Consider the following 12,851-nt stretch of genomic DNA (forward strand, 5'->3'; position numbering starts at 1 on the left):
GTTTTGTCATGACATGAAGTATCCCTAAACCAGCTCCATTTCCTCCAAAATTCACTGCAGTATGAGGCAAACACACAGAATATGGAGGGCAACAGTTTTAGCTAAAATTTAATAGCCATTTACAAGCTTTATATTCTATTTCAAAATCTTGACTCAAATGGCACTTGAAATGCAGAGCTAAATCATGGGTTAAGAATATCATTTTGTAAGTGACCTTCACAGTCTGCCTTAAAGGTGCCAAGGCCTTAAAGCAGTTGTTCCTCTTGGTTTGTTATTTCTGGCACAAACTTCTCTCTGCATGTTTTATGGGACCAGTTTTTCACATGTTTGCAAAAACTTCGGCTAATTTTTCATTTGTGAACTCACCATATCAATTCCAAGTATCCATCTGGATTTGTTGATTGTCAAAATGACAGTCAGCCATAATCCTCCATACATAAAGACAAAATTCTATCTTTGTTCAGGAGAAAGAAAGGTAAGCTATTTCCAAATGACAGCATTTAAACAGTCACATACTTCTGTTATCGCTAAATGCAGTAGCTGGGGCCAGCGCACATCTTCACAGTACAAAAGGAAAGGAGAGAAAAAGGCAGTTTCTCATGTTTTGAGGAATAACATTCAGTTTTGAATTAAGACTACAGTTCATTTACTTTTAGGATAAAGCAATGAACTGTATCTTAAATTTTTTATATTATTAGACAATTGTTACATACACGCAATAAAGCATCTAGTATACCTCACATAGCAAGTATGCAGCTGTGATTTTAGGGTACGTGATCTTCATTTTTAAAAACAACTATTGCCCATGAACTCAGAAAATATGTAAATTGGCAATATCCATCAGACACCCCATGAAACCCATAAAATCTTTCCTGTCCCTCTTGCAAATCTCAAAACAACATCACAGCAGGACTATAATCAACCACAACAGTCATATTTACAATATGCAATTTACTGTAATGACACACATAGGAATTCCTTTATCACAAAGTTGTTTCCCTGAGAAATTTGTGTCTTCCTATCAATATGAAAAACAGCATTCAAGGGTAAGCATATTGTTAGCAACACATTTCAACTGAAAAAATAATCTACCCAAAGCTGTCAGTTCCCACAAAAGGATAATTAATTTAATCTCAAAGATATCATATAAGTATATATGAAATTCATTTATTACATTTAGTATTTAGTTGTTGAACATGAAGAATTTTATATTTGGACAGAATTTCACCCAAGGAGTCAATGTCAATATTCGGAAGCATTAAGCTTCCCTTACGTTGGAGCCCTTCATAGCTGTAACTCCAGGGTGCCAAGAAGCTGTTTCAGATAGATTTCTTTGCATTGCCTCTCCAAGTGATTTCAGTGCTCATGAAAACCATCATAGAAAAACTAAAAGGCAATGATGAAAGTTCCTTAAAAAGAAGTTTTTCCTGCCTTCAGACAGAAGCTAAAGTCATTTCTAAAGGAACCCAGCATATTGACTGTGCATGATTCCTCACCACTTCAAAAAAAGAGAAAAATAGCAGTACATACATGTTATAATCCATCAAATCAAAAAGAAGAATGTGGGTTCTATGCATATTAATACTGATAAAATTCACTAGCCAATATTACAGTCTTCACACATCTTAAAAATGAGTGGTGATTAATTAATGATATTTCTGGAATTGTACATAACCAGTCCTGTATTTGTTTTTGGACATCAAAATTCATAGTATTTAATGAGTCATAGATGATACTTATAGGAAGACCTTAACTCTTAATCAATTATATCATTTGAGTAAATTTCCTAACAGTGTTTCTTAATTGTGTTCTGCTTTAGAATGCCTAAACATTCTGTGAACACTGCCTAATGCCATACAAGTGTCCACAATAAACAAGCAGCATTTCTTTAGGTTTCTGAAATTCATCCACAAGCAGTGGGTCCAAGTGTCCACGTTACTATTCCCTTGAAGACTCCATTTGAAGACTACATGCCTGGAGGAAGATAAAGTTAACAAGCAAGCAAATATTCCTGCTGCAGTCACTTCCCTGAGAATGAAACATTTTGCTTTTAAAAAGCAAATTAAGGTTTCAAGTACACGTAATTCCGAAAGAGCTGGTGGGTCGAAACATAATTAACGGGAGCATTTGTGTTTCAAAAGTAATCTGAAAAGACTGATTCATATTCTATTCCATGCATTCCATGCAAATATTCAGTTACGGAAATTAGGTGCATTCATAGGGATTTCATTGCACAACAAATCATTAAAAATTATACAAGAGAAAGGGAAAAAATATATAAATGCAATCAAGAAAAGATTAAGAGGTCTATGAAGTTCATGTAACAACTCCTTTGCACTAATAGACAGTTTGGAGAATCAAAACAAAATGATCATTCTTGGTCATGAGAGGAGGTGCTCCACATTTGCGTTAGAAAGGCTTCTGAAAAGTTAACTTCTCTGTTGGGATGTGACTCTGTGTACGAAATGGTGCTTTTGCCAGAGCCTGACTTTCTCTTAGAGACATGGGAAAATATAGACTCAGTGATTGTGGTAGTTTAGGGAGAATTCAAATAGAGCATATTCATACTTTTAGCAAAACAATACATCTATCCACATAGAGTTGATAGGCCTGAAGCTGTTGTTAAAAAGGACAGCTTCTGCTTACTTAACTTTCACTGACTTCTAGCATAATAAATGCCCATTCCTATCACCTAAAAGAGTTACATGCAATGGCTGGGCACAGTGGCTCACGCCTCTAATCCCAGCACTTTGGGAGGCCGAGGAGGGCAGATCTCCCGAGGTCAGGAGTTTGAGACCAGCCTGGCCAACATGGTGTAACCCCATCTCTACTAAAAATACAAAAATTAGCTGGGCATGGTAGCACATGCCTGTAATCCCAGTTACTCGGGAGGCTGAGGCAGGAGAACTGCTTGAACCTGGAAGGCGGAGGTTGCAGTAAGGTAAGATCTCGCCATTGCACTCAAGCCTGGGCAACAGAGTGAGACTCTGTCTTTAAAAAAAAAAAAAAAAAAAGAGTTAGATGGAAACATTTTGCTCACTTTCTGCTCAATAAGGCCAACTATATACACTTTAAAACATCTTCAAGTAAACCATTTATCTTCTCTTACCACGGTATGCCTTTTGAATACTATTCTTTCCTAAATTCTGTTTACTATATACTACCATTTGGGAAATAACTTGATTTCAAACTCTCACCCCACAATTAGAATTTGTGCCCCTCCAGGTCTGTGCTCCCTGCATGAAGAAGAAATGTGCCCCTTCCATACATTGAAAGATAAAAAGAATTATAAGTGCAGGTTCAAATTAACTTGGAACAGAAATAAAATTTTGCCTGGGTAAATCAATATCATAGCATTTTGATTTTATGAATTTCACATATGGATAGAATTAGTTTGAAAGCTGAAACTGAAATTTTCATTACTGTATTTGCATCTATTATCTTACATTACAGTGTATCTGTAATTGTTAATTTGGCTTAAAGAAAGATCCATTGACAATCTTCAAAAGCATTAGTGCATGATTAAAGGGAATTTGGATATAATTTAAGTATTAAACAGGCTCATTTAAAAAATAGTGTAGATTTTCATACTATACAGAAAGAAGGTTATGGTCTTTCACCCACTGTAAATACATTGAACTAAAATCGATTCAATCATACTAAAAAAATTCAGTGTAAACAACGATGACAGAACTCCATGAAAAGTAAATAAAAAGTATAATTTCAACTTTCAGATTACTAATTATGTAGAATAAATTGCTCTTTAGGTAGCTAGAAGTGTAGACAGATTTCACAATAAGGGTATTTCTTGACATGACACCAGAGTTTTAAGAAGCTGATTGAAGAGAAGGAGTTTAAGCCCAATGAGAATCTAGCAGATTTTCATCATAATTCTCCCTGCATAAAGGATGATACACAGTTTGGCATTCTGATTTCACTTCCATTGAGCTGCCTCAATGAGTAAAAAAGGGATTTAACTTATTTTCATTTCAAATTCCTAAACAATTCCTAAACAATTTAGGTAACTGTAATAAGGAGGGATTTAGGATGAGGAATATTGCATCTTTTTCATAGATTCTATAAACTCTTCAAAGTGCTCTAAAAATACTATAAGTTTGATTAGCAGCAAAGCATTAGTCTAATCAAAACCTCTCTCCTTCCGCCCTCATATATAAACATATACACACACTGTACAGCAATATATTCTATTAGTCTAAGTTAAATCTGACAGTTTGACAGTTACCCCCAGAGGCTGTGCAAGGTTACAAATACTGTCTACACTGTATCACAGTTCCAGACCACCAGCACCCAAGTGGTTAAGCGAGAACCAACCCATCCATTAAAAAAAAAAAGTTCAACCACGTGTTTTGAATTTCTTTAAATATAAAAATGGAGGATACAGTGAATCACCCAATATATTATTCTGAGTCCTGTAACTGTCTTTATCTAAAATATTTTTTACATATGGAAGGCTAGATGTCTTTAAATATACTTTTAGCAATTCTGAGTACCAAATGTGCCTTTGAAAAATATGACAAGTATTTTTTTAATGTTAAGGAAAATTCTGTAAGAGAGTTTTTTTGCCGTTGTTTTTGGGTTTTCCCCCCACCCTCCAAAAGATGAATTTTGCAGCATTTTCTCCCAGCAGCACACTGATAGCTCTGACATCCTGTATATGACGTGTTCTGGCAATGAAGCCCTCAAGTACTGCAGCTGTCATATACTCCAGCGCAGGACCCCCAGAAAGAAGTCCTGCAGGCCCCACGGCATCTTGGTCTTTTCCACACCCTCTAGCAGCACCCAATCCTGGGGCATCTTGCAATGGCGGCTGAAGTCCAGAACTTGAACTTCACTGAGAAAAACAAGTCCACTCAAAATGCAGCATTTTCATCTTTTGGTTGGGTGATTCTTGGTCCCCCATGGATAGGAATGATACCTATAAGATTCAGAAGTGGAAAGAATTCTCTATAGTTACAAATATTTTAGTTCATACATTCAATTTCAAAACCTGGGGCTCAGGCATATAAGTAAATAAATCACAGTAAATAAAAAGACGATTACTTTTGTTAGGATGGGGACATTTTTAAAAAGCTGCCTTTGGCTGAAGTCTGGTGCTAACAAGGCCTTTCTCAAATTATGAACTCAATAGGAACTGATAACACTTTGTAGTAGAAAAACAAATATTCATTCAAAATAGCTTGTACACTTGAATACCTGTGTAGGTTAAAATAACTAATTTACACGCTTATCAGTCAATTGGGGAAATAAAATAATTCAAGTTGATTCAATGTAGATTTGTTATCTTGTATATTGTTATTTCTCAACACATTTTATTATTAAAAATAAAATATTAATGTAATACATAAGTATATTCATAAAGACTATATGCTCATTATCTGTTTATTCATGACTCATATGATTTTATCCCCTCAAACAACAATGATAAAATTAAGGCATATTAAGTTGCATCCTTCTGGTAAGCAAGCTAAATGCTTATGTATGTAAAACGTAATTTATCATACAACCATGCAAATGATCAAAAATAGAGCCTGCTTTGGGAAGAGCTATGAGGCTGGCCAAGCCGTTTTGACCTTCTTTAACTTTCTTTACACAGCTTTCTTCCTTCCAACTCAGTCCTAGCTCCCTTTTTCCCGGAAGCCCAGAAATGAGAAATACCCAACCTTGGTCAGAGGTCCTTGCTGCTCTTTCTGTTCCTGTTACCATTTTCTTCTCCTAATGCATATACTCAGCCCTTGAATAGAAAATGAAAATTCAAAAATCTCTCCAGGGATGGTGGGAGGAGAGTAGTTGTGGAGAAGGTAATTTCTATTGATGGTATATCTTTAGAAAATGAGAATTACTCATTGTTCCTCTGCAGTTACAAATCACAACAGATATAAATTTATAAAGGTAGTATTTTGAAACTGTTATCAAGTCAAAAGAGCAAGTAGTTGAATAATTTTACTTGTGACTCATAAGAAAAACTCCTTGAAATGGGAGAAGAAGAAGAAAAAGAAGAAGAAACACTGGAGACTGAACTAACCTTAAAAAAGAATCTAATTTCTATATAATGACCTTAACAGGATGTTCTTGAGCCCTCTTTCTCTTCCCGTTGTTACTACTCATCTTTGGTGAAGACTTCTGGAATAATTTAAATAGTGGTCACAAAATAGCTTCAATAATTGAAAAGGAAGGCAGTCCCTCCAGGCATAAAAGACCACTTTGAGAGAATATACTCCAAAGGACTATGCCTCCTAAAACAACTATGGCCCAAATAGAGTGTGTGTGTGGATACTTGCAACCAATTTGATGACTCAGCTATGAGTAGGCTCCTTAGGTAAGTCAAGAGACAACTCTTGTGTAGCAGACATTGTAAACACCCATACCCCTATCTATTCCACTTCAAAGCATGCTGGCAGATTTCTACCTGCTAATACATAAAGAAATTCAATAATGGAACACCTGCATTTCTTTTCCTGAGGATTTCTCTGACCCCTGGAGTCTTCTTTGTTCATATTCACAAAAGGCCAGAAAAAAACAGGGCATTAACACTTCCTAGGGAAAGGCCTTAAACAATGACTGATGGAGATTGGATGATAAATACCTCAGCTCTCTCACTCTTTGTGTGGGATGGCCCTGGTACATGTTCTATATCAGCTCTTAGATTTCCCCAGTGGGATCAGGCTTCAATCACCTACAATGCTAATTTGCTTGATTATAAAACCTTTCTTGAATAACTTCATAGTAAACTAATTGTACTCAAATTGTTGTGCCAACACTATTTCCAAAACTAAAATTATAAAAATTGATGCAATTGATAAAATAGCATATACTCTTAGAACATCAACAATAGCTATATTGGAAGATAACATACAGCTCCAGTAAATGGAGGTTTTTTATTTAGGGTAAACAAATGGCAACATACAATAGCAAAGTCTCTTCTCCACAAATATATCTTAAATTCACAAGAAATGATTCTTTGTTCAGTTGTACTTTGTCCCTAGCCTTCTGTGCAAATAGTGGGTAGATTTAAGTGATAGGAGTGAGTTTTCAGCTCTTCTAGAATGAGACAAACAAATATTTGATGTTTAAAAAACCAATCTAGAAATGCTTTTCCATTTACTTATATTTATGATTTTTTATGGGAATAAATTTCTACTAAGCAATCACCCTTTTTGTTTCAACTGAGAATACAGCAGCTGTGTCCACACAAAAGATGGGCACATATATTCTACTTATAGATGTATCTAGTCTAAGCAAAGATATTTTATAAAAGTATTTAAAATAAAATCTGAAAAAAAATCCCTCTGGAATAAAGGATAGAGAAATTAGATCTAACATCTGATGACCTCAATTCATCTTTCACAATTGAAGGCAAACTCTAGCTCTTACCTGTTAGATGTAAAATTGTAATAGCCACTTTCCTCAAGGACTTCTTCAATCACAGTCTAAAATTTTAAAAATCAGGTTAGTATTGAATTAAAAGTAAGAAAATAAAATCATTCAGAGACACTGCAAAAACCTCACCTGCATCTGTTCATACGTTATTCCTTCCTCCAATTCAAAGCTGGTTGGTAAACCTAAAAAAGATAAATTATGGAAAGTCTGACATTTGGGTTCACATTTTCTTAGTTATTCTTTACTGGCAATTATGACTTCAACCACAGGGCAAACAGGTCAATTTCTTAATGATAAAGATGGAACAAGCAAATTCCAAAGCATCTGCCTTGGCTTTGAATATTCAAGTGTTTTGTTTTTCTTTCTTTAATAACTGACTTCCTTGGGCATGGCCATCACAAAATGATATATGATGATTAAGGGGCATTGCTCATAGTGTCCAATTAAGTTAGAGGTGTGTGTGTGTATGTGTTAAGGGCAAGTGAGGGGTGATTCCAAATGCAAATTACCTGATGGGTGTTTTCTGATTAAGAAACTCTCCCTAATCCACAGGCTAAGAAGAATAAATATACGTTAGAAAGAAAATTGATTCTTATAGGGAGGCAGATATAGATGTAAAGAGACCAAAGATCTGACCCTTTCATACAGCTGCCTAGAGGGAAAAAATATATTTATTGCCAGAAGACGTTTAAAAGTTTATTATTACTATTATTATTATTATCATCATCATCTTGTAGAGATAGGGTCTCACTATGTTGCCCAGGTTGGTCTTGAATTCCTGAGCTCAAGTCATCCTCTTGCCTACAGGCTTCCAACGTCTGTATATTATAAGCACGTGCCACTATGGCTGGCCAGATTTTTTTTTTTTAATTTAATTTAATTTTAAGTTCCAGGATACATGAGCAGGATGTGCAGGTTTGTAATATAGGTAAATGTGTGCCATGATGGTTTGCTGCACCTGTCAACTCATTAGCTAGGTATTAAGCCCAGCATGCATTAGCTATTTATCCTGATGCTCTCCCTCCCCTCACCCACTCCACCACCCCAACAGGCCCCAGTGTGTGTTGTTCCCCTCTCTGTGTCCATGTGTTCTCATTGTTCAGCTCCCACTTATAAATGAGGACATTTGGTCTTTGGTTTTCTGTTCCCGTGTTAGTTTGCTGAGGATAATGGCTTCCAGCTCCATCCATGTCCCTGCAAAGGACACGATCTCATTCCTCTTTATAGCTGCATGGTATTCCATGGTGCATGTGTACCACATTTTCTTTATCCAGTCTATCATTGATGGGCATTTGGGTTGATTCCATGTCTTCACTATTGTGAATAGTACTGCAATGAACATATGTGTGCATGTATCTTTATAAGGGAATGATTTGTTTTTCTTTGGGTATATACCCAGTAATGGGATTGCTGGTTCAAATGGTATTTCTGGTTCTAGGTCTTTGAGGAATAGCCACACTGTCTTCCACAATGGTTGAACTAATTTACATTCCCAGCAACAGTGTAAAAGCATTCCTATTTCTCCACAGCCTTGCCAACATCTGTTGTTTCTTGACATTTAAATAATTGCCATTCTGACTGGCACAAGATGGTTTCTCATTGTGGTTTTGATTTGCGTTTCTCTAATGATCAGTGATGTTGAGCTTTTTATCATATGTTTGTTGGCCGCATAAATGTCTTCATTTGAGTAGCATCTGTTCATGTCCTTTGCCTACTTTTTAATGGGGTTGCTTTTTTCTTGTAAATTTGTTTAAGTTCCTTGCAGATTCTGGATATTACACCTTTGTCGGACAGATAGATTGCAAAAATTTTCTCTCTTTTTGTAGGTTGTCTGTAAACTCCGATGACAGTTTCTTCTGCTGTGCAGAAGCTCTTTAATTAGGTCCCATTTGTGAATTTTTGCTTTTGTTGTAATTGCTTTTGGCATTTTCGTCATGAAATCTTTGCCCAGGCCTATGTCCTGAATGGTATTGTCTAGATTTTCTTCTAGGGTTTTTATAATTTTGGGTTTTACATTTAAGTCTTTAATCCATCTTGAATTAATTTTTGTATAAGGTGTAAGGAAGGGGCCCAGTTTTAATTTTCTGCATGTGGCTAGTCAGTTCTCCCAGCACCATTTATTAAATAAGGAATCCTTTCCCCATTGCTTGTTTTTGTCAGGTTTGTCAAAGAACAGATGGTTCCAGATGTATGGTCCTATTTCTGAGTTCTCTATTCTGTTCCATTGGTCTATGTGTCTGTTTTTGTACCAGTCCGTGCTGTTTTGGTTACTAAAGCCTTGTAGTATAGTTTGAAGTCAGGTAATGTGATGCCTCCAGCTTTGTCCTTTTTGCTTGGGATTGTCTTGCTGGACAGACTTTATGATGGTTGATCAGAATTTGGTATACCAGCACCTTAACACACTCCGATGCCACCCAAAGCCATGTTGACCAGCTTTCACTCAAACCAATCAACACTGATGTGTAGAGGCCTAGGCCACTTCTCTGCCAATTCAAATAGAGAAGAGAGAATGGGTTTAGGGTCAAGAAGAGACGTGAAAATGTGAGTACTGGTGGCTCATCTTTAAAGGCATTCCCCACAGTACTGGCAGGCTCTGCTGTTTTTGCTTTTGCCCAGCCAGCTGTGACACGGGCCAAGCCTAGTCAGCTCTGGGGTGGGGCATCCAGCTGCCCTGGGAGGAGTTTGTCAACTCACCCTCAGGTTTTTGAGAGACTTTTATCAAAGTTCTTCATTTCATCAGAGTTTCTATGATGCGGAGAAGTTTGACCTGCAGATAAACTTCCCTGTCTTGGAAATGCTTTTAAAAGCAAATTACTTTAAACAACTTTTTATCTTGGATTTCTCAGAGATTATTTTAAATAAAATTCTGCATACATAGGGGTTAGCTTTATCCCAGAAGACCAAAGGAAAGTTTGTCAATTAATTCATGAAATAATTTGTTCAGTCAGCAACAAAAGCACAACAAAAGTGAGCATTTTTTCCAGCTAAAGAGATGGCAAGTCTTCATTTAACTGTAAAATCTTCACTTCTATCCACTCCTCCAAGTGACATAGCTACCGTTTATAAAGATTCAAAAATTATTTAGGAGTACTGAAACCTCAGAGTAGCTTGAAAGCTTCCTCTTAGAAATCAGATATGACAAGAAGAGTTCAATTATGCTGAGCCCCTACCAATAGACAGGCAGTTTTTATTTTTACTCTAATCCTCACTATAACCTTGTGATGCAAGTATTTATCCCCATTTTACAGGCAAGGAAACTGGGGTTCAGAGAGGTTAAATAATTGTCCATAGTCAGCTACTAAATGGTTTAGCCAAGATTTGAATCTAGGCACCCAGGTTTCCAGAATCTGTGCCTTTAAATCCCTATGCTATACTGCCTCCCTATGTGAATTTTATGTAAAAGAGAAAAAAATTCAAGTGTCTAATGTGGATTCTTCAGGTGAGTTTCAAGGTTTCTCTATTTTGAATATTCAAACTCCGTATTTCTGCTCTTTATCTCCCTACATGCTTTAGGGAATTTGATTTCCCATCATCAGATAAGCAAAAAGAAATAAAAGGAAATACAACTCACCCACACAGATTCTGCTGTTTGTTTATGATATTAATAAATGATCAAGGAAGCTGCCACAACCGGGTAAGATAAATTTCAGGGAATTTCTAGATTCCTACCATATGTGCCTTCCAACTATTGCTATAAATAATCAAAACAAGCTCTATTTTAAAAAAAAATTGGAGATAATCTTTTAGAAATAGCTGTTGATCCAAACAATATATTTCTTCATGAAAGCCAGGTTACCCATGTTGATCACTATTACCTGCAGGGTCATTTGGGGACAGGCTGTTTCCACCAGATGAACGATGTAATAAATGGTAATCTGCTGTGAAAAAGTTGGGCTCAATCTGTTCTGGAGATCCCTGAGATAACTGAAATAGAAAAAGCAAAATCACATCTTAGTTTACACTCAGAAGGAAATGGCAGGAGACCTCTGTGTGGGGGTTTTCATTTCCCTATGTCTCTGCACAGAAAATTTAGTGTTCTGTGGTTTTCAATCCCTTGTAAATAGATAAAGAAATAATCTTCTTTCCAAAAGAATTTATAAATTGGATGCAGCAAGATTACAGTAAAAGCAAGTTAGACAATTCTCTGGTCATATGAAAAAATATACTTTATGGCCTTATGAGAGCAAAAGAAAAATTAATATAAAAATACTGGCATGAAGCTGGGATATCAAGATGTTATTTTTATCAGGCATGGGAGGAATAAACCCCAATTATTCAACAGAACAATATGTTTAGCCCAAATCACTATTTTTTTTTCATGTATCTGCTTTGAATAATTCCTTTTTGTTTGACCAAGGAAAGTAAGTTTCTTTTTCTTTTTTCTTTGTTTTTTTTTTTTTTTTCTGCAACAGTGTCTCACTCTGTCGCCCAGGCTGCAGTGCAGTGGCACAATCTCGGCTCACTGCAACTTCCACCTCCATGCTCAAGTGATTCTCCTGCCTCAGCCTCCCGAGTAGCTGGGATTATAGGCACCCACCACCATGCCCAGCTAATTTTTGTATTTTTTTTTTTTTAGTAGGGATGGGGTTTCACCATGTTGGTCAGGCTGGTCTCGAACTCCTGACCTCAGCTGATCCACCCACCTTGGCCTTCTGAAGTGCTGGGATTACAGGCATAAGCCACAGCGCCTGGCCAAATAAGTTTCTTAATACATTTTTCGAAATTACTATTAATTAATTTTAATCTCCAAATATTAATTCCCAGCACTCTGATGGAAAGAGTAATTTGCCAAATGACAGTATTTATTAAAGTTTCAATCATTTAATGCCTTTCTATAAAGCTGAATTTTTAAAGTAGAATTTGAGACCGTAAACGTTTTTCAACCTCCTTTCACCTTTAATTCCAATTATCACTTGGGCTGGCCAAGTTTTAGTGCCTAAATTACTTTTAAAATATAAATTCATAATAATAAGTCAGAAAAAAATGGCATAATTTGTACTATGCTATAGTAGTTAGCTTGTATTCATATACTTTGTTTATAAGTTAAAATACATCATTGTTCAATCACTTGAGAAAACTATTTGCAATAGACACTACATTTTAATAATATATGCCTACCCTATGACCCAGCAATCTCACTCTTAAGGATTTATATGAGAGAAATAAGTGCATATGTCCCATCAAAAGACATGTATAAGAATATTCATGCCATCTTTTTTTCATAATAACTAAAATCTAGAAAAACCCCAATTGTCCATGGAGAAAAGAATGGATAGATATATATCATGGTGTGTTCACACAATGGAATTCTGCAAAGCAATAAAAAAGAACAAACTATGGATACTCAGAGCAACACGGTTCAGTGTTGGAGAAAAGAAGCCAGAAACAAAATACATAGTGTATGACTTCATTCTTAGAAATTTTCATCATCGGTGATATGGTTTGGCTGTGTC

The 12,851-nt window shown here is 36.0% G+C and overlaps 1 protein-coding gene across 7 annotated transcripts in view; it reads right to left on the reverse strand.

Moving 5' to 3' along the window:
* Positions 1-934: 934 nt before the first annotated feature.
* NEK10 (NIMA related kinase 10) overlaps positions 935-12,851 on the reverse strand; it is a 266,308-nt gene continuing 254,391 nt past the window's right edge. For all 7 annotated transcript variants that reach the window (XM_055380935.2, XM_055380933.2, XM_055380926.2 and 4 more), the window contains 4 exons: positions 11,214-11,322; positions 7,528-7,580; positions 7,393-7,448; positions 935-4,936 (listed from right to left, as the gene is read on the reverse strand). In XM_055380935.2, the coding sequence (XP_055236910.2) occupies positions 4,888-4,936; positions 7,393-7,448; positions 7,528-7,580; positions 11,214-11,322 (267 nt within the window). In that variant the 3' untranslated portion in view covers positions 935-4,887. The remainder of the gene's footprint in view (positions 4,937-7,392; positions 7,449-7,527; positions 7,581-11,213; positions 11,323-12,851) is intronic.

This window comes from Gorilla gorilla, chromosome 2 (assembly GCF_029281585.2).
Source record: "Gorilla gorilla gorilla isolate KB3781 chromosome 2, NHGRI_mGorGor1-v2.1_pri, whole genome shotgun sequence".
Lineage (NCBI taxonomy): Eukaryota > Metazoa > Chordata > Mammalia > Primates > Hominidae > Gorilla > Gorilla gorilla.